Here is a 21,302-nt window from a genome sequence, read left to right as displayed (position 1 = left end):
GTTAGCAACGGGTAGACTTGGATGGAAACGAAAACAGAGACTGGAAGAAGCACAAGTAAAGATGGCGGGAAGAATGCAAGGCCACAGAGGGCGAGAAAGGAAAGATTTAAAGCATCGAGGTCGTCTTGAACAGCTTTATACACTATTACCAGAGTACGGATTCTCACTTAACTTCTTGATGGAAAGGTTGTACAGAAATGAGTAATGAATTGACATTCTGTAAACTTTGAATGGTAAGTATTATGAAATAGAAGGCATGCTACCGTGGAACATGTCCTTGAAGGCTATTTTTAAAGGACTGTTTTACTAGCTCTGGAATTCCCTCCCTAAACCTCTCCACCTCTCCCTCCTCCTTTAAGACCCTCCTTAAAACCTACTTCTTTGACCAAGTTTTTGGTCTCTTGTCCTAATGTCGCTTCCTTTGGCTCGGTGTCAATTTTTTTGTCTGATTATGCTCCATTGAAGCACCTTGGGATGTTTTACTCCATTAAAGACGCTATATAAATGCAAGTTGTTGATGACCTTTTGTGTGTATCACTCTCGTTTTTAGTTTACTCCGGGCACTATTTACCTCCATCCCAACAGCCCAACCCCTACAGAAGGGCTCGACTTCTTAACATCATCCGGTGAATTCAAATCCCAGGCCTTCCTCATCACTTAGAGTTTTACAACTTCATGTTTCAGCCACTAGATGGAAGTGCTGCTCAAAGCAAAGTGTTGTAAACATTTTTTCTATCTTGGAGCACTGGGGGTGGGAGGGGGGGTGGCGGGAGGCAAGGAAATGTACACAGACTAGCACACTTCAACTGCACCTCTTGCTGGCTGACCATGGTATAATATTGATGGCGGTTCTAAGTAAGGCTAGAGAGCCCCTCGTCCCAAAAGGAGGAAAACGCGGACAAACTATTTGTTCGGCTGAATCTGATTATTTGCCTGCACTTGTGTTCAAAAAAAAAATTACATTCTGTCAAGCATAGCATGAGCACAGTCAAACAAATTTCAGGTGTTTTTTTACATTATTGCAGTGTCACTGACTCCCAAAAGCCGAGGCTCAGTGGTAGCAATCGCGCCTCTGAAGTCAGGCGATTGTGGGTTCAAGACCCACTCCAGAGACTTGAGCACACAATCCAGGCTGACACTCCAGCGCTGCACTGTCAGAGTTGCCGTCTTTTGGATGAGACGTTAAACCTTCTGAGCTGGATGTAAAAGATCCCCTGGCACTATTCAAAGAAAAGCAGGGGAGTTCTCTCCGGTGTCCTGGCCAATATTAATCCCTCAACCAACATTAGCTGGTCATTATCACATTGCTGTTTGTAGCACCTTGCCGTGTGCAAATTGGCTGCAACATTTCCCTGCATTACAACAGTGACTACACTTCAAAAAGTACTTAATTGGCTGTAAAGTGCTTTGGGATGCCCTGAGGTTGTGAAAGGCGCTATATAAATGCAAGTTCGTTCTTTCTTTCTTTCCACAGATCTCACATAGGTAACAGCATCACAAAATATAAATTTACTGGTTTCCATTCAACGCACAGTGGTAGAGATTCACTTTTCCCTGTGTCTATGGATCTATCACTGGTGCTCCAAACTCAGTCCATGGCTGCCTAAAGCACAGTAACATTCTCGATGTACAACTGAGTTCCGACACATTGGCCTGATCATAGCCCAAATGGGGCATGTATTTGTATCATAGAGTAATTGGAATATATATATATAATTAGAAACTATTTCAAAATTTGCAAATGACACAAAACTTGGAAGTGTAGTGAACAGAGAGGAGGATAGTGATAGACTTCAAGAGTATATAGACAGGCTGGTGGAATGGGTGGAAACGTGGCAGATGAAATTTAACGCAGAGAAGTGCAAAGTGATACATATTACCAGGAAGAACGAGGAGAGGCAATATAAACTAAATGGTACAATTCTAAAGGGGGTGCAGGAACAGAGAGATCTGGGGGTATATGTGCACAAATTGTTGAAGGTGGCAGGGCAGGTTGAGAATGTGGTTTAAAAAAAGCATATGGGATCCTGGGCTTTATAAATAGAGGCATAGAGTACAAATGCAAGGAAGTTACGATGAACCTTTATAAAACACTGGTTTGGCTACAACTGGAGTATTGTGTCCAATTCTGGGCACTGCACTTTAGGAAGGATGTGAAGGGTGCAGAAAAGATTTACTAGAATGGTCCCAGGAATAAGGGACTTCAGCTACCTGGATAGAGTGGGGAAGCTGGGGTTATCCTCCTTAGAGCAGAGGAGGGTGAGAGAGGAGATTTGATAGAGGTGTTCAAAATCATGAGGGGTCTAGACAGAGTAGATAGAGAGAAACTCTTCCCATGGGCGGAAGGGTCAAGAACCAGAGGACACAGATTTAAGGTGTCTGGCAAAAGAACCAAAGGCGACATGAGGAAAATCTTTTTCATGCAGCATGTGGTTATGATCTGGAATGCACTGCCTAAGGGGGTGGTGGAGGCAGATTCAATCGTGGCTTTCAAATGGGAATTAGATAAGTACTTGAAAGTAAAAAAATTGCCGGGCTACGGGGAAAGGACGGGGAAGTAGGACTAGCTGGATTGCTCTTGCATAGAGCCAGCACAGGCTCGATGGGCCGAATACCCTCTTTCTGTGCTGTAACCATTCTATTATTCTATCCTGTGTCTTCAGTCTCCTATAATGCCGACGGAGGAGGCTAGTTTGGAAAAGAGAGCTGGGTCTTTTGTGGAAACACAGGAGAGCAAAACACTTTGGTGTTGCTCTTCCAAAACCAGGGGTAAATGTAAACATGCCATTTAATTCAGGACCATGTCCCACTCAAAACAAAAACAGAAAATGCTGGAAACCCACAGCATCTGTGGAGAGAGAACAGTGGGATTAAATTTCGGGCACGGACCCTTCAACAAAACAGTTGTGACAAAGGGACTGCACCCAAAATGTTAATCCCTCAGTTCTCTCCACAGATGCTGCCTGGCCTGCTGAGAGTTTCTTTTTCTTCATCAGATTTCCAGCATCTGTAGTTTTTGTTCATGTCCCATTAGTCTGTGTGTTTGGGGATCTGCAGAAATTTGTCAAGTAGAAATAAATTAGACGTACAGCAGAATGACACAGTGTGTTTACTCCACATAGCTATAATGCAAGAGATATCAATGCTTTAAAAATGAATTTGTAGAAGAAAACATAAAGATGGTCAAGTGCAGGATTGTTGAAGGACAGTGATGACAGTCTAGAATGAACAACACATAGTGGACAGTGCGAGATACAGATAACATTCAGAGATCTCAGGACTGTAACCAGGCATAATTATACAGTTTTCCTTGCAATCACTTAGGAAGAAAGCTCATCTTACTGACTTTCAAAAGCTACAGCTCCAACTCTGCCAGTCAGTCTTCAGTGTTGCCGTGGAGCAAAATGGCCATTTAGTCTTCATGCAGTTATTACTTTAGAGCAGAGCGGAGCGGAGCGGAGCAAAGCAAACAGCTTCTACATGCAATGTTAGCAACGGGGCTTCAAAACCCTTTGAAAGCACCTCACTCACTCCTTCCAAATACATCTGTGAACAGAAAGTCTAAAAACGGGGTACAGTCTCCATGGAAGAGATAAAAGAATTGACCCAGGAATGTTTCAAATATTTTATTTTAATAAATCGTTTGGCCCGCCAATAAGTCCTCTTAAATACAAACAGGTATGTGCAATGGCTAGCATCAGTAGAAGGTTTAGGTTAATGTTTGCCAAATAGTTAAATACTACCTACTCAATAAAAGAATACCATTACTGGGATTAGAAGGCATTGTAAACCAGTAGAATGAAGGTTCAGTTCCGTATGAACATCTCAACTCTGAAGATGGAATTACTGTCTCCTTTTTAAAAATTCTCTACAATGGTGGCAGCTTGCATTAGTTAGAGATTCATTTATCCCTTTGATTCACATGGGGGTAGTAAGAGAGTATAGAGACCTTCAAGACTAGAATATTTCGGGTTTAATTTTGTTTTGGAGGGAAATGAGGAGGTAGGAATAAAAACTACAGACATGACTTGTGCTGTACCCGCTATGATACTACAGCAGGGGAACGGGACTAAATGGACAGCTCTTTCAAAGAGCCGACACAGGCACGATTGTCCGAATGGCTTCCGCTTGTGCTATACCCTGCTACGATACTATGACTTTGTTGACTGAACTGATGGTTTGCGATGGGGAACCATGATTGAGGCAGATGCTCCATTGTCTGTGGAGGGAATGTACTTGATGGTCTGAATGGCCTTTTCTCATTCCAAGCTATGTCACACCCTTACTGCAGCTAGTTTCTTAGTGGGAAAGTGCCGCTTTCGACAGTCTCGGAGAGGAATCAGTGCACGGGTACAGCAGATAGGTGACCAAGTTTCTAGGTGGTAAGAGGTGGACTATTCGTTATTTTAAAAATCAACGTTATTTATCAGAACGAGTGACTCGGAGAAAGCTGTGGGTATTCAGGGTTCCGAAAATCACTTTCTGTGATTTAGTAGCTTTGTCAGTCGCAGTAGAAAGAGGAGTGTTGGATCACTTATCACAGGTACAAGGATTACACGACAGAGAGTCAGTGTAAACAATTTTCTGCCAGATTCCGAAGGAATGGGGCATTGGATGTGTCACCTGTGAAGTGCAACTGGTCAGAGCATTTAAGTGTGGGTTGTAAGGTTGGATTAATATTTTGTGGTTTTGCTCGGTTACCCCAGTTGGAGATAGATTTCAGAGCTTTACCCTTTTGGAGCTTCACCCGTGTTCGATTGCCTCCCTTACTAGATCAAGTGGGTCGAGTAGAATGCATGAAAGGATAAATTGTACATGGCAATTGGAGGGAATGGACTTGATGGGCCAAAGGGCCTTCAGTTTGTAGATTACCACAGTTTTTTTAAAGCTTAATTCTATTGCAGTCAAACCATCAATCCAGTCAAATAAGGCAGTGTCTGTAGGTTTGAATCCTCCCCAAAAGTTAAAGCTGCATTTTCCTTGCATTTTTTCTAAAAAGTAAAAATTATGAAGGATGGACTTCCCAATTTGTTGTCAACAACCCTATTTTACTGGCATAGTTGCAATGTGTTCATAACAGTGCCCCTACCCAAAAAGTGTCACCAGATCCTCACCAGAAATATAACCGACTGCAATTCCAACTAAATCAATGGCTGCAAATTGTCCCAAGTCACATTCCCATCCTCTTACTTCTCAAAGGCTTCTTCGCCTTCTCCTGATCAGCTGCTTTGTTTCATTTCTTTTTTAAATCTATGAGTCAAGCTGAATGCTTACAGAACATGGTGGAAGTTCTTAGAGATTTAAGAGGAGGAAAATGAAATAGGCAGCATTAACTCCTATGGCCTCCTGATGGAAGGCAGCCAATCTAGTGGGCTCATTGGCTGGACCAAGGAGTTGATTCTGGCATTATTGGCCAAGCAGGTATTTCAAGTTTATATAATAGCTTAAAACGGTATTCAAACCCAAATGGGGGTTCAAGCATGTTATATAGGCCCCTGTCTATGCGGATTTATTCTGATGCTCAGGTTAAGCAGTCATTTATGCTGGAGAAGAATTGAGATTTATACTAATCAAGTGAAATACAAAAAGGCAGGGAATTCCATACAGCAAAACAGAGCCCGAATTCTCTCGGCTCTTCCTATTCAAACTAGAGAGAAATCTCACACATGACTTGACACCCAGCCATGAACGTTAATGAGTGGATTTGCAAAGGAGTGAGCATTTTCTCTCTCTCATCACGAGCACAAAGTAAGGCATGCAGAAAATGATCCTTCAGGGAACCAGCAGATGATTCGTTCTGTTACGGCCAGCCCACCCCAAGTCACAGCCAGATCACGCACCCAGCAGTCAGAGCAAAGAGAAAAACCATCACCCACCACTGGAAGGTATAACCGCGTTCAACGGTTCCGCACTACGTCAAGCACTGGAGTTCCACCACCTTGAGCACAGAGTCCAGAGACTGAACAGATCAAAGATGAGACAAAAATCAAAGAAGCCGATTGATTCAATCATTTTGATTTGGAGCTTCAGAAAGCAGCAAATGGAGCAGCACGCGAAACAGAAATGAAGGCCATCAGCGCTTTGAGTGACAGCTTGGTACAGACCCTTATTAGCAGAGCCCACTTGGGACATTTATTTTAAAACTTGTCAATTGATACCATGACCAGACCTGTGCAACAAACCAGACTAGGAAACAGAAAGACTGTGGGGCAGTGGAACCTCATTATTACCAACTCATGGGCTTTAACAGGGTTGCTCTCATCAGGGGTTTATCTTATCCAGATGTGAGCTCTTCCATTGACACTAATGGAACTTCCACACAAACTGGGTTTGTAACATTGAGGCTCCACTCTTAATTGGTGCTTGTTTTTGGTCACACCTTCTCATCTTTCCTTCTTTGGCTCAGGGTCCATCTTCCCCACTATTCTGTGAAGTACCATGAGGGTTTTTTCTAATGTTCAAGGCACCATATAAATGCACGCTGTTTTTGTTGCCAATAATAATAAAAAGAGCAGAGTTACACAGGTGGAACTTCCTGACTGGCCCTGCAAAGGAGGACTTTTCCAGTCCTAGGTCCTGGTGGTAGGGGACAATTTCTGATTCAGCCCTTATCTGTGTTTGGACAGGTCTGGAACATGTTATCCAACAAGAGCTTCCTCTGTTTAAAAAAAAACCTCACCCCATTGTGGCATATTTCATCCAAACATTAGCATTACGCTTGGCCACGAAGTTCAAGTATGATAAAGACAACCTTGGAAGTGTAGTTCATTTTTCATTAAAAGGCGTGACATCCAATTTGAAAATCAAAGCTTCTTTGTAGCTGAGATGACAGTGAGTACCCAGGTCTGCAATTACCACAGATCTATGTTTGAATTGTTTCAAAAGATGCAATTTTCATGGAAAACCTTTCCTAAAAACACTTCTGGAAAGGTTCTTTTTTTTTAAAATATACAAGTTAAACTTGCAGGGATCATGCAAATCCACTGGCATCGCCAACTACAAATTTGTGGCTTGCACACCAGAAATTCTAGATAACAAAGCCCCATTAATAATGTCTCAAGCCAATGAAAGGTAGATAAAGGCCTTTGAGGGAATAAACAGCTCTGCTGGCCAACACATTCACTGTTTGGGTTAACTCTTCTTAGCCAATAATGGAACAAAACATTCACCAGTACGGAATATCATATTTGACTTTTTGAATTTTTAATATGCCACATGCATTTATTTAAATACAAGAACCTTCAACTCTAAAACATTCAGCAAGTTTGTACTGTGCAAGTGTAGTCAGAATTATTCCGACGATTTCAGAATCATGTGTTAACATTACTTCGATTATTGAATGCTAAAGTATCATCATCCTTACCTCCTATTCTCAGACTGGTTGGGGCCTGGACTTCTGGGAAGATTCTCTATTTCAATCGGTACAGGAGCACTGGGTATTGATGCCACAACAGGGAGAACTGACCTCGCCACCACAGCCTTGAGAGAGACAGAAAATAAAATAGGTTTGCTGACCATATACCATAGAAGATCAATTAGCAGACATTTACATGCTGGATATCAAAATAATACAATCGGTGTTTGTGCCCTTAATTTATATGTTCAAAGTTCAACTTTTTCCACAGACTTTTCTAAGTTATGCATACATTTATAGAGTGTCCCATCACATTGTAACATCTCAAAATGCTTCAACAATTCATTACTTTTTGAAGTGCAAAGACTTTTGGTATGTAGGCAAACATGGCAATCATTCTGCACCAAGAGTGACCAACAAACAGCAATGAGGTGAATGATAAATTGAACTGTTTCTTGATGATATTGGTTGAGGGTCATTTTCAGTGCAAAGGCATGAAAATGGAGTTGAAGTGCAGGTCAGCCATGATCTAATGGAATGGCGGAGCAGCCTACTGCTGTTCCTAATGTTACTACTAAGGAAGGCAGCTGTGTTAAAATTGCATTGCTGGTTATTTGAGAGACTAGAGCTCTCAGGCCTTCTTATGGCCAGAATACAATTGCAGATCCAATGGCAAGCATGGTCGGCCATGGTCATTTACCTTTACTTTGCCTCTGGAGGCAGGAAACAAAACCCCTTTGGTGAGGACATGCTTCCTGCCTCAGAGTCAGCGTTGTAATAAATGCGGCATAATACCAGGAGATACACGAGAACAACCCATGGAAACTCATCCGACACTTCCTTCTTCCCTCCAGGAATGTGCCTGGCCAGCTGCAACCCCATCCCCCGCCTCAGAAAGAACCCTAATGCTTCATACACAAACCAAAACTTTTGGATGGGCAGGAAGTATGTGGAATCTGCGGCATGAAGTCAATAGCAACTTTCAAGAGGGAACTGGATATATACTTGAAAAGGAAAAATTTGCAGGGCTATGGGGAAAGAGCAGGGGAGTGGAACTAATTGGATAGCTCTTCCAAGAGTCAGCACAGGCATGATGGGCTGAATGGCCTCCTTCTGCGCTGTATCATTCTATGAATGCAGCGTGACTGTCACTTTTACAGAATACCGCAGCCGAGAGTCACATGATCATCAATTAAATATAGCCAGACAAAGAGCGGCTGTGTCTCTTTTTATGTTTCCGCTATCGATCGCTTAAGGACATTCAAGAAGGAATTTTAATTCCTCCCAGTATACAGCTGCTGTCAGTGTTTCAGGACCAACACCAAGACAGTGCACAGCATGACACAGCAAACCACGAATGGAACAAGGAGAGAGACTGCCTATATCGACCGTCCCCACCTCTGCCTCAGCCCATCCGCTGCAGAAGCCCTCATCCATGCTTTTGACTCGACTATTCCAATGCTCTTCTGCGCGGCCTCCCATCTTCCATAAACTTCATCTCATCCAAAGCCCTGTTGCCCACATCCTCACTCGCACCAAGTCCCGTTCACCCATCACCCCTCTTCTCGCTGAGTTACATTGGCTCCCGGTCTGGCAATGCCTTGATTTAAAAATTCTCATCCCGGTGTTCAAATCCCTCCATGGTCTCTAACCTCCTCCAGCTCTTCAACCCTCCGAGATCTCTACATTCCTCCAATACTGGCCTCTTGCCCATCATTGATTTTAATCGCTCCACCACTGGTGGCCGTGCCTTCAGCTGTCTAGTCCCTAAGCTCTGGAATTCCCTTCCTAAACCTCTCTACCTCTCTCTCCTCCTTTAAATCTACCTCTTCGACCAAGCTTTTGGTCACCTGTCCAAATATCTCGTGGCTTGTTGTCAATTTTTTTCTGATAACGCTTCTGTAAAGCATCTTGGGACGTTTTTACTACGTTAAAGGCACTTTATTACTGCAAGTTGTTGTACACAGAACCATATAGGATACATACCTGGGAGGCGGGTTTCTGGCTTGCCATGTGAGAACTGGTTTAAAGAAAAAAAAAATTAATGACCAACAATTTTTTTTTAAAACAAGTGGCTAAATAATATTTTAACCATCTGACTTGAGCTTTTTAGAATCTTCTGTGCTAAAAGCTCCAAAACTAGTTGTTTCTGTAGTTATTTTAATTGTCCAACACAAAGATATTTCACTGAATTAAGGCAATGGAAACCATTATTAATACAGCAATTAAACTGAAACCCAATGAATAGACAGATATCCAGAAAACTAGGATTAAAGCCACAAAATGAAAGGATTTTGCAAATGCAGTCTTCACAAATGATGCCCAGTAACGCAAGGACAGCTTACACTGACCATACAGGCAGAGGCAGTCTTTGCCTTGCAGGGGATCCAGTGAAAAGGTTCAGTTTGGGGCCCTCATGTTTTACGAGACAATTATGTTAAATCCTTCTCAGCGGAAAATTGCCCAGGTATGTCCTGTTCATAAAAAGCAGGACAAATCCAATCCGTCCAATTACCGCCCCATCAGTCTACTCTCAATCATCAGCAAAGTGATGGAAGGTGTCGTCGACACTGCTATCAAGCGGCACCTACTCACCAATAACCTGCTCACCGATGCTCAGTTTGGGTTCCGCCAGGACCACTTGGCTCCAGACCTCATTACAGCCTTGGTCCAAACATGGACAAAAGAGCTGAATTCCAGAGGTGAGGTGAGAGTAACTGCCCTCAACAACAAGGCAGCATTTGACCGAGTGTGGCACCAAGGAGCCCTAGTAAAATTGAAGTCAATGGGAATCAGGGGGAAAACGCTCCAGTGGCTGGAGTCATACCTAGCACAAAGGAAGATGGTAGTGGTTGTTGGAGGCCAATTATCTCAGCCCCAGGACACTGCTGCAGGATTTCCTCAGGGCAGTGTCCTAGGCCCAACCACCTTCAGCTGCTTCATCAATGACCTTCCCTCCATCATAAGCTCAGAAATGGGGATGTTTGCTGATGATTGCACAGTGTTCAGTTCCATTCACAACCCCTCAGATAATGAAGCAGTCCGTGGCTGCATGCAGCAAGACCTGGACAACGTCCAGGCTTGGGCTGATAAGTGGCAAATAACATTCGCGCCAGACAAGTGCCAGGCAATGACCATCTCCAACAAGAGAGAATCTAACCACCTCCCCTTGACATTCAACAGCATTACCATCGCCGAATCCCCCACAATCAACATCCTGGGGGTCACCATTGACCAGAAACTTAACTGGACCAGCCACATAAATACTGTGGCTACAAGAGCAGGTCAGAGGCTGGGTATTCTGCGGCGAGTGACTCACCTCCTGACTCCCCAAAGCCTTTCCACCATCTACAAGGCACAAGTCAGGAGTGTGATGAGTGGATGAGTGCAGCTCCAACAACACTCAAGAAGCTCGATACCATCCAGGACAAAGCAGCCCGCTTGATTGGCACCCCATCCACCACCCTAAACATTCAATCCCTCCACCACCGGCGCACAGTGACTGCAGTGTGTACCATCCACAGGATGCACTGCAGCAAGTCGCCAAGGCTTCTTCGACAGCACCTCCCAAACCCACGACCTCTACCACCTGGAAGGAGAAGGGCAGCAGGCACATGGGAACACCACCAACTGCACGTTCCCCTCCAAGTCACACACCATCCCGACTTGGAAATATATCGCCGTTCTTTCATCGTCGCTGGGTCAAAATCCTGGAACTCCCTTCCTAACAGCACAGTGGGAGAACCTTCACCACACGGACTGCAGCGGTTCAAGAAGGCGGCTCACCACCACCTTCTCAGGGTAATTAGGGATGGGCAATAAATGCCGGCCTCGCCAGCGACGCCCACATCCCATGAATGAATTTTTAAAAATCCGCTCGGAGCCCTGTGCCATTGCACGGTCCTTAACACTGCTCCTGCATATAGAGACTACCCCCCCACCAACTTCTTCCATGTGTCCCAGCTGATAGAAAGACTAAACAGAAATCTTTGACAGTTTATAGTATTTTTAAAAATCTGCCACTCGTGATCACTATTTTGCTGAAATGTGCCTGTATGCGCAGACATCAAGTGAAGAAAGGATCAAACTCGTTTTTGATATCTGTACCTTGCTCTCATGATAAATAGTCTGCCGATACTCGCTATTCAGCTTCACAGCCTGATTAAAGGCAAAGGTCAGGCATTACTGGAGGAACAGCACCCTAACATGAGCCAGGGCCTTTGGGAGGGGGTGAGGGGAGATATCTATATTTACATATAGAAAGATAGATACACGAACTTTTCATTGCTTACTTACAAAGTGAATAGGCACTAGGGGACTGAGAGGTGGGAAGGTTGGAACTCAGGCCTGAGGTTACAAAACTTTAGGAGAGGCCATTCGCTAGAGTTAGCCTCACAGCCAGACAACTTGCCATGGTTCACATTCCCATAAATCTGTATTCAGTCAGCTCGGGAAAGAAGTCCATTAAATAGTGCGACTAGGCCCTGCACTCCCTGTAACGACATGCTGTGCTGCACTGAGCAGGAGGAACAGCCACATTACTGATAAATGAGAACAAATTGCATTCACCAGGAAGAGAGTTTACACTCCTCCACAGGCACGCTGGAAAGAGTATGCATTTTAAAAGGGGCACAGTTGTCCAGAAAGAAACTTTACTGGAGCTTCGAACATACACAATAGCTTTCTTTAGTGGCACCATAGCATCATGATTAACATATTACCCTACTTTTTAAGGACTGCTGCAATTTCAATCATTCCCCAGTGACCCCCATATGGGAAGGAGAGTAGAGCCAAATTGAGAATACAAGGAGGATAAGAAGGCCCCTTTAAGTCACTATTAGATGATGAGAAATACAAGGAGTGAAAACCAACAAACCCATTTGGTACCCTTTGAAATAATATGAACTCGCAGGCAGTCAAGTGAAGTTCTTTCCCTCATAAAATAGATTATTTTTTAATACTTTAAAGAAACCACAGAAGCAGCCAGCATCTCTTGACAATTCAGCAAGTTTATTTAGCGAGTAGCAGAGTCATACGCACCAAGAAAGTCTGATCTCAGTCTGTACCGAATTAGCGGGTTTAAGTAAGGGCACTACAATTGGCTTTAGTGCCCCGGGTTAGAAATGGAAAACTGGGCAGTATGCTCAACCCATGCTGGAAATGTGTGCGTGCCCGCATGTGCGTGTGCACGTCAGATAAGGACAGAATCATGCTCCAATGCGTCCCCCCGCCGAGTTGAATAGTCTGTAAACACTTATTGTTGAGGCTCACACATACAATGAACACCAACAGCCGTATCCAGGTTATTTTTTGTATAAAGACAACAATGCAATCACCATGTTTGTATCATATTAGAAACTACAGACTATCTGAAGTAATAACTGTTACCAGAAAGTAACGTGAAGGCTATAACCTATACTCAAGAGGCAAGATGACTTGCAGGCTGGCAACATGGTCTGTACAAGCAATCAACTAAACCTTCTCAACAGCTTCTACCTTGTCAATGACCCTCAGTTATCCATTATTTCGAATTCAGTAAAGCATGCACCTACCTTGGTTCCAACTTTCTGTTGAAAGGATTGGCTGCAAAAATACAAGAATAAGAGCAGTCAGAAGCATTCTTGGCAACAGTAATGGTTAAGGGCTAATGTTAGTGTAGAGTGAGGACAAGGGATGATGTATATTGCAATCCAAAATCAGTTAGAAAGGGAAAGAAAAAGTGATTACACAGCTGCACAGGGGAGCTCCATTCAGTTCAAGGCAAAGTTCACAGAATTTAAACATTGCTAATGTTGAAAAAAAGTCTTTAAAAAAACTCCCACCAAAATACACAGCTAATCTACACTGGGGACAACCTGCCAGCCATTTCCTCAACCCATCCTTAAGCAAGTGTCCCAGGCCTCCCTGAAGTACCTTACCTCCACACACTGGTGTCCCCTAATACCTCATCTTGCAACACTAGAATAGTTAAACACTAATCTCACACCACCCCCACCCACACACAAATAATTACAAAAACTTCAGACCTCCACACCTTGACTGCGTACATGCGCATTTTCCTGTGTGCAAATGTTGACACACTCACAGGGATCCCCTGCCTGAACTTGCAAAATACATCATCAGCAACCTAAAGGAAAGCAGTGCTGTCTTACAGAAAATGTGTTTTATGTATGTGGAGCAACAGAAAGAATGTGCTGCAAATGAAGAAGTGTTATGATCAGGAATGCACTGCCTGAAAGGGAGGTGGAAGCAGAGTCAATAGTAACTTTCAAAAGCGAACTGGATATGTAATTGAAAAGGAAAGATTTGCAGGGCTATGGGGAAAGAGTAGGGGAGTGGGACTAATTTCAAAGAGCTGGTGCAGACATGATGGGCTGAATATTCATACAATGATACAGCATGGAAGGAGACCAAAGTACAGAAATCAGATGACTGATTCACAGAATTCACCCACCCAAGTTGGGACCTCCTAGTCAGAAAACCTGTGGCATATAGTGTCACCTATATGGTACAAAAGGTAGGTACTGCATGACATCAATATCAGAGCCAGAGTGATCTCCTGGACTCGTTTCCATTGTCTAAAGGTGGGGGGGTGGGGGGTTGGTGGTGGTGGGAGAGGAATTTCCCAGATTTTCTCCCCCAGCCCACCAAATTGGCCTCAGTTTTATTTTAATCTGGTTTTTCGTTTCTCCCAGGAGATCGGGTGGGGTTGGGAGAGTATATATTGTGATGCACAAGGCATGGCGGTTATGTGGGACTGGCTGGATGGACCAGTGGGTTTTATTCTGTCAGTCATTCCGTTTGCATGTAAGTAGTGACGTGCAGTATGTGTCTGTGTTGGTGCTGTGTGGTCATAACCTGTGCTGGCTTTAATACAAGGAGAATGTGCCCCATTCTCTAGCTGATTTCAGTGAGAGATAATAACTAGAACTCATTTCCAGGTTGCTCTACATTCAGGTACACCCATCATTGGGCAGGTTATTACCTCGTTGTTGCATCGATCTTCTTGAATAGCGTCTGCTGGGCCTTCGCTCGAAGGAAGCTTGCCGTCGCGGTTTACTCGTTTTGGTGGTCTGGTACTCCGTTCTGCCACTAGAAATCAACCACTTCAGAAATTAATTCTTGAAATTGCCACGAGTGGGGCAGATACACAAAAAGTCTGACCACCGCTGAGAATTGACGGGGACAGTTAGCAGCATGTCAGTTCATCCAGCGAGTAGCTGAACCGCACAGCATGGGAAGATCCCACATTCAATCCGCCAGCAGTAAGTGCCCCCTTTGCATTAGGGAGAGAGTAATCGGCCAAGATTCCTGCTCCTGATCATTGTCCGATGACCCCTGCTTGGAATGTGCATGCAAGGATGCCAGGTAAAGACTGGATCAGGATCAGCTTTGTCTCCCATCTTTTCACCCCCATGGTTGAAGGACTCATTCACATACCCAAAGAAGGGTCACTTGGGTGAAGCTCTAGAGGGTGAACAGTGCCCATGAAACCATTCTGCAACTTACGCAGAGAGAGACTAGAGAAGTTGGGGTTATTCTCCTTAGAGCAGAGAAGGTAAAGGGGAGATTTGATGGAGGTGTTCAAAATCATGAAGGGTTTTGATAAATAAGGAGAAACTGTTTCCACTGTCAGAAGTAACTGAAGGACACAGATTTAAGATAATTGGCAAAAGACCCAGAAGGAAGATGAGGAGAATTTTTTTTCAGGCATTGAGTTGTTATGATTTGGAATGCACAGCCTGAAAGGGTGGTGGAAGCAGATACAACAATAACTTTCAAAGGGGAATTGCATAAATATTTGAAGGGGAGAAAATTGCAGAGCTGTGGGAAAAGAGCAGGGCATTAGGACTAATTGGATAGCTCTTTCAAAGAGCACGCAAAGGCACGATGGGCTGAATGACCTCCTTCTGTGCTACAAGATTCTTTGATTCTATGAACAAGGAAACTAAACCTTCAGGAGAAGATGGAAAGGAAGAGAAAGGGAAAAAAAACTGGCAAAGAAAATAGGTAAGGAAAGGATTGACTGTGGTTAAGAAAGGTAAAGGGAAGTTATTAAAATTGTAATAAAAATGCTGAATAGACATCCTGTCACTACAGAACTGAATGCTGTTACACTTCAGCAACAACTGATGGTCACTTTTACTTAAAAGGATTAGTTTCATTTGAAGAGGAGGCACTTAACCCAAGTCAATTTTAAAGTTAACAAGTGAATCCCTGGAGAGTAGGAGGTTAAGGGGTGATCTTATAGAAGTCTATAAAATAATGAGGGGCATTGATAAGGTCGATAGTCAAAATCTTTTCCCAAAGGTAGGGGAGTCTATAACGAGGGGGCATAGATTTAAGGTGAGAGGGGAGAGATACAAAAGGGTCCAGAGGGGCAATTTTTTCACTCAAAGGGTGGTGAGTGTCTGGAACGAGCTGCCAGAGGCAGTAGTAGAGGCGGGTACAATTTTGTCTTTTAAAAAGCATTTGGACAGTTACATGGGTAAGATGGGTATAGAGGGATATGGGCCAAGTGCAGGCAACTGGGACTAGCTTAGTGGTATAAACTGGGCGACATGGACATGTTGGGCCGAAGGGCCTGTTTCCATGTTGTAAACTTCTATAACTTCTATGAATCCAAATTAAACAGCAATACAGTTCAATACAGAGTGGGTTCGAATTTAATGCAACAATTATACAGCGGGTATAAAGCAGTGTGAACAGAGAGCTGAGGGTTACATTTTCCACTTGCACTGATCACACACACATTACCAATCATATACTGGCTCACGGAACCTCCATTTTAATTAGACTCATTTCCCGCTGCAGTAGTTTTCACCGTTTGTTATCTCATTAGAAAACTGATGAAATAAAAAAGAAAGTCTTCTTTTTCCCACTGTGGCTCTTGTTGCTGATTTGGTTGATCAGCACGTCAATGGACCATGTGGATGAAGGGAGCCTGATACATGACACAAAATGGTGAAATGGTGGGTGTGGACAGGATAGAATTGTCCTCCTTTCATCAGTACCATGACAAACCACTTCATCCTGACATAAGACCTGCAGTATACCCGCAGTGTAAAATGTACCTTCACAGTCTTCACTCACCAACTGTGCATTCAGGCTCAACCCATTCAAAAGGATGCTTTAAATAAAGTAACCAACAGAACTCCCAATATTTCAGGATCTTGGCAGAGAAAAAAAGCGAGATTCCAGTTTCAAAGCACGTAAACAGAAGATGGTCATGTTTTGTTGATGGGAAGGACGGCTGGTTATCATAGACGGCGTGATAAGCAGTTGCCTTTATGGGCCTTCCCATCAACAGAGAATGAGTGCGAGTGAGTGTGTGGGGCACAGGACACTGACTGAGGAAACCCTTACAGACTCAACATGGACAGGACAGAGTTCACAAAACAGAAAAGCAATAAAGCAGTTCCCTCACTTTAAGCAGCCCAATATTTTGTGAGTGCCATTCGCTTTCATTTACAAATATACTTGATAATGAGTCACTGGTGTAATAAGGTGCAGTCATCAGCTTAGTTTGAGCTCCAGTCTGTGCAGGACTTAATCCCACATCAACAGCGAATCCCAATTCAGGACATATCCATGACCAGGCTATTGTCTACGGTCATTCCCTATGACACAGAGGGCCAACCTGTACCTACAGACCAAGGACACACTGTGATATCTCCTAGCAACAGAGAGATTTTCATTTCAAGTTTTTTAAAAAACTAATGACAATTTATTTTAACTTTCGGGAATTAAAAAAAAACTTCACATTCACTACTGCATTGATTATAGGTGTTCAAAAATATACAAACTCTAAACATTTTAAACAGCCCATCCTATCCCTCTGTTATTAGAGGTTTCAACAGTCACGCCCCTGTCTATATTGCCTTTCTTTAAATTCATGCTTCCTTAACTAGTCCCCATTAATATACCAATTCGGCCAGCTCTTCACCTCACTTGCCATCTATCTTCAAAGATTCTTCCACCATCCTGGAAAACACCCATTACATTTTAATCAGGTACTTTAACAGATCCCACGGTAACAGACCATTTTACCTGTATCTGAACCGGGAGCCCATCCGCACAAAGGCTAGCTGGTTGGAATTCTTTTGGACTGGTCCCCTCAGTCGGAAAAACGCGTGATGTTCCACAGCACATTTCCAGAGATGTTTGCAAGCCTTGGGGTGGTCCAGACGAAATACAAAGGTGTGTTCTTGTTCTTTACCCTTATGGAAAAAGTAATATTCAATTCATTCATTTGGCCCTCGCACTTAGTTTTGTGCCGTTCCCTGTTGCAAATATTTCTATCTGTGCCCTCTCTCAGCATGTAAGGCAGGAGAACAATCAGAAACAGGATATTTAGTATAGTAACTATCCAATCACTGCCCCAGTGGGAAAAATATACTGCCCTGCGTGATACTGTGCTATACAGTTCCAGAAGGTTCCACATTCATTCACACTCATTCTAAGCTCAAATATGAAGACTGGCCATTTGGGTGAGGTAGCGGAAAGTGACTAGAGGCTGTGATAGTGCATTCCAGTAAGAGGTGAACAACTCCTTCGAAAGAGCAGGGGAGGGCCGATAATAGCAGGACCTAAAATTAGCAAGTGAAGACTATCACAGCACTCAGAATGAAACTTTAGTGGATCTACCCATTAAGCAAAGGAAATTAAACCAAGCCCAACCTATGAATGGACATCAACACTGGCCTCTGTTAGGATTCACAGACATCGAGAGCAATATTCATTCATGGGATGTGGGCATCGTTGGCAAGGCCAGCATTTACTGCCCAGCCCTAAATGCCCTTGAGAAGGTGGTGGTGAGCCGCCTTCTTGAACCGCTGCAGTCCGTGTGGTGAAGGTTCTCCCACAGTGCTGTTAGGAAGGGAGTTCCAGGATTTTGACCCAACGACGATGAAGGAACGCCGATATATTTCCAAGTCAGGAAGGTGTGTGACTTGGAGGGGAACATGGTGTTGTTCCCATGTGCCTGCTGCCCTTGTCCTTCTACGTGGTAGAGGTCGCGGATTTGGGAGGTGCTGTCAAAGAAGCCTTGGCGAGTTGCTGCAGTGCATCCTGTGGATGGTGCACACTGCAGCCACTGTGCGCCGGTGGTGAAGGGAGTGAATGTTTAGGGTGGTGGATGGGGTGCCAATCAAGCGGGCTGCTTTGTCCTGGATGATGTCGAGCTTCTTGAGTGTTGTTGGAGCTGCACTCATCCAGGCAAGTGGAGAGTATTCCATCACACTCCCGACTTGTGCCTTGTAGATGGTGGAAAGGTTTTTGGGGAGTCAGGAAGTGAGTCACTCGCCACAGAATACCCAGCCTCTGACCTGCTCTTGTAGCCACAGTATTTATGTGGCTGGTCCAGTTAAGTTTCTGGTCAATGGTGACCCCCAGGAGGTTGATGGTGGGGGATTTGGCGATGGTAATGCCGTTGAATGTCATGGGGAGATGGTTAGACTCTCTCTTGTTCGAGATGGTCATTGCCTGGCACTTGTCTGGTGTGAATGTTACTTGTCACTTATCTGCCCAAGCCAGGATGTTGTCCAGGTCTTGCTGCACGCAGGCTCGGACTGCTTCATTATCTGAGGGGTTGCGAATGGAACTGAACACTGTGCAATCATCAGCAAACATCCCCACTTCTGACCTTAGGATGGAGGGAAGGTCATTGATGAAGCAGCTGAAGATGGTTGGGCCTAGGACACTGCCCTGAGGAACTCCTGCAGTGATGTCCTGGGGCTGAGATGATTGGCCTCCAGGAACCACTACCATCTTCCTTTGTGCTAGGTATGACTCCAACCACTGGAGTGTTTTCCCCCTGACCCCCATTGACTTCAGTTTTACTAGGGCTCCTTGGTGCCACACTCGGTCAAATGCTGCCTTGATGTCAAGGGTAGTCACTCTCACCTCTGGAATTCAGCTCCTTTGTCCATGTTTGGACCAAGGCTGTAATGAGGTCTGGAGCCGAGTGGTCCTGGCGGAACCCAAACTGAGCATCGGTGAGCAGGTTATTAGTGAGTAAGTGCTGCTTGATAGCACTGTCGACGACACCCTCCATCACTTTGCTGATGATTGAGAGTAGACTGATGGGGTGGTAATTGGCTGGATTGGATTTGTCCTGCTTTTTGTAGACAGGACATACTGAGACAATTTTCCACTTTGTCAGGTAGATGCCAGTGTTATAGCTGTACTGGAACAGCTTGGCTAGAGGCGCGGCTAGTTCAGGAGCACAAGTCTTCAGCACTACAGCCGGGATGTTGTCAGGGCCCATAGCCTTTGCTGTATCCAGTGCACTCAGCCGTTCCTTGATATCACATGGAGTGAATCAAATTGGTGAAGACTGGCTTCTGTGATGGCGGGGATCTCGGGGGGAGGCCGAGATGGATCATCCACTTGGCACTTCTGGCTGAAGATGGTTGCAAACACTTCAGCCTTGTCCTTTGCATTCACGTGCTGGGCTCTGCCATCATTGAGGATGGAGATGGTCAGAGAGCCTTCTCCTCCCATTAGTTGTTTAATTGTCCACCACCTTTCACAACTGGATGCGAATGAATATCACATCAAGGCTAAGAAGGTCAAGCAACTCCAGAGAGAAGAATGGAACATGTTTTAAAACGATGGGTTCAACCCATTCTTCCAAGAAATGTTAAATTGAGATCAGTCTTGATATTAATCTCCTTTCAATGCTGCTCCTAATGGAAATTATTCTGGCTTCTGCAAACTGTGGGGCGGAATTCCCGCGAGAACAAAAATTCCTGTCCGCAGTACGTAGTAGTTCAAATCTCCCATCAATTAACAGCAGGACTTGAGGCTAAGTGCTGTTGAGGGGAGAGGAGAAGTGAAAAGCAGAGGGAAGGTGGCAAAGAAAAAAAAGGAAGAATTTATATCGCACCTTTGCCACCTCAGGGCATCCCAGATCGCTTTACAGCCAAGTAATAACTTTTGAAATGCAGTCACTGTTGTAATGTATGAAATACAAGAGCCAATTTGCGCACAGCAAGCTTCCACAAACAGCAATGAGCTACAGGCGGGAGCGGACCTAGGAGAGAGCGCGGGACTCGGAGACTACTAAAGGCCCAGGCTCGAGGGCCTACCCGCACTCGGAGCGGAGCTACAGGCGGGAGCGGACCTAGGAGAGAGCGCGGGACTCGGAGACTACTAAAGGCCCAGGCTCGAGGGCCTACCCGCACTCGGAGCGGAGCTACAGGCAGGAGCGGACCTAGGAGACTCCTACGTGAGTCTTTTTCCCCAGCGGGGAGGGAGCTTCGCGGGCTTTTTCAAAGGCAGGGGGCGGGGCCAATTCATTGGTACCCGTATATAGGTGGAGCGGTTGCTAAACCCGAGACACTACACTAGTAGTGACTCCCACCCTCCCACCTCCTCTAACCTTTTGGGGGGGTAGAGGGAATTTAAAGGGTAGGTTCGTTTTTATGTTTTGTTTTCAGGGACTTAACTCCTGGACCTAAGATAAATAAGAAGCAAAAAGTAATCCAAGTGGGACGTCACCAAGGAAGAGGTAAGTGATTGGTTGGTGAGTATTTTCCTGCTGAATTTGTCTAAGGTTAGAGTTTGTGGATTCTCGGGTCTCTGTTGTGTAGTGGGGGACTGCTGTTCAGCAAGGGCCCTTGAGTATACCTTTTTAATTGAAGTGAAATTGGTGGGATTCATTTAATTTGAATTAATTAGTTAAAGGGTAAGTCATGTCAGGACAGCCCAGCCTCGTGTTATGCTCTTCCTGCTCTATGTGGGAAATCAGGGACCCTTCCGGTGTCCCTGACGACCATGTGTGCGGGAAATGCATCCAGCTGCAGCTACTGACAAACCGCATTGCGGCACTGGAGCTGCGGATGGATTCATTATGGAGCATTCACGATGCTGAAAACGTCGTGGACAGCACGTTTAGTGAGATGGTCACACCGCAGGTAAAGGTTGTACAGGCAGGAAGTAAGTG

The 21,302-nt window shown here is 44.6% G+C and overlaps 1 protein-coding gene across 3 annotated transcripts in view; it reads right to left on the bottom strand.

Moving 5' to 3' along the window:
• The window catches only part of epb41l5 (erythrocyte membrane protein band 4.1 like 5), a 153,289-nt gene that overhangs the window by 39,867 nt on the left and 92,120 nt on the right, over positions 1 to 21,302 (bottom strand). For 2 of the 3 annotated variants that reach the window (XM_067987105.1, XM_067987106.1), the window contains exons 11-15: positions 17,405 to 17,574; positions 14,340 to 14,446; positions 12,907 to 12,937; positions 9,341 to 9,374; positions 7,364 to 7,479 (exon numbers count right to left, since the gene is read on the bottom strand). In XM_067987105.1, coding sequence (XP_067843206.1) covers positions 7,364 to 7,479; positions 9,341 to 9,374; positions 12,907 to 12,937; positions 14,340 to 14,446; positions 17,405 to 17,574 — 458 coding nt within the window. Of the gene's footprint in view, positions 1 to 5,876; positions 5,960 to 7,363; positions 7,480 to 9,340; positions 9,375 to 12,906; positions 12,938 to 14,339; positions 14,447 to 17,404; positions 17,575 to 21,302 lie in introns of all 3 variants that reach the window. The other variant, XM_067987107.1, reaches the window with a different exon arrangement.

Source organism: Heptranchias perlo, chromosome 7, assembly GCF_035084215.1.
Source record: "Heptranchias perlo isolate sHepPer1 chromosome 7, sHepPer1.hap1, whole genome shotgun sequence".
Taxonomy (NCBI): Eukaryota; Metazoa; Chordata; class Chondrichthyes; order Hexanchiformes; family Hexanchidae; genus Heptranchias; species Heptranchias perlo.
This window is presented reverse-complemented; position numbering and strand designations above follow the sequence as displayed.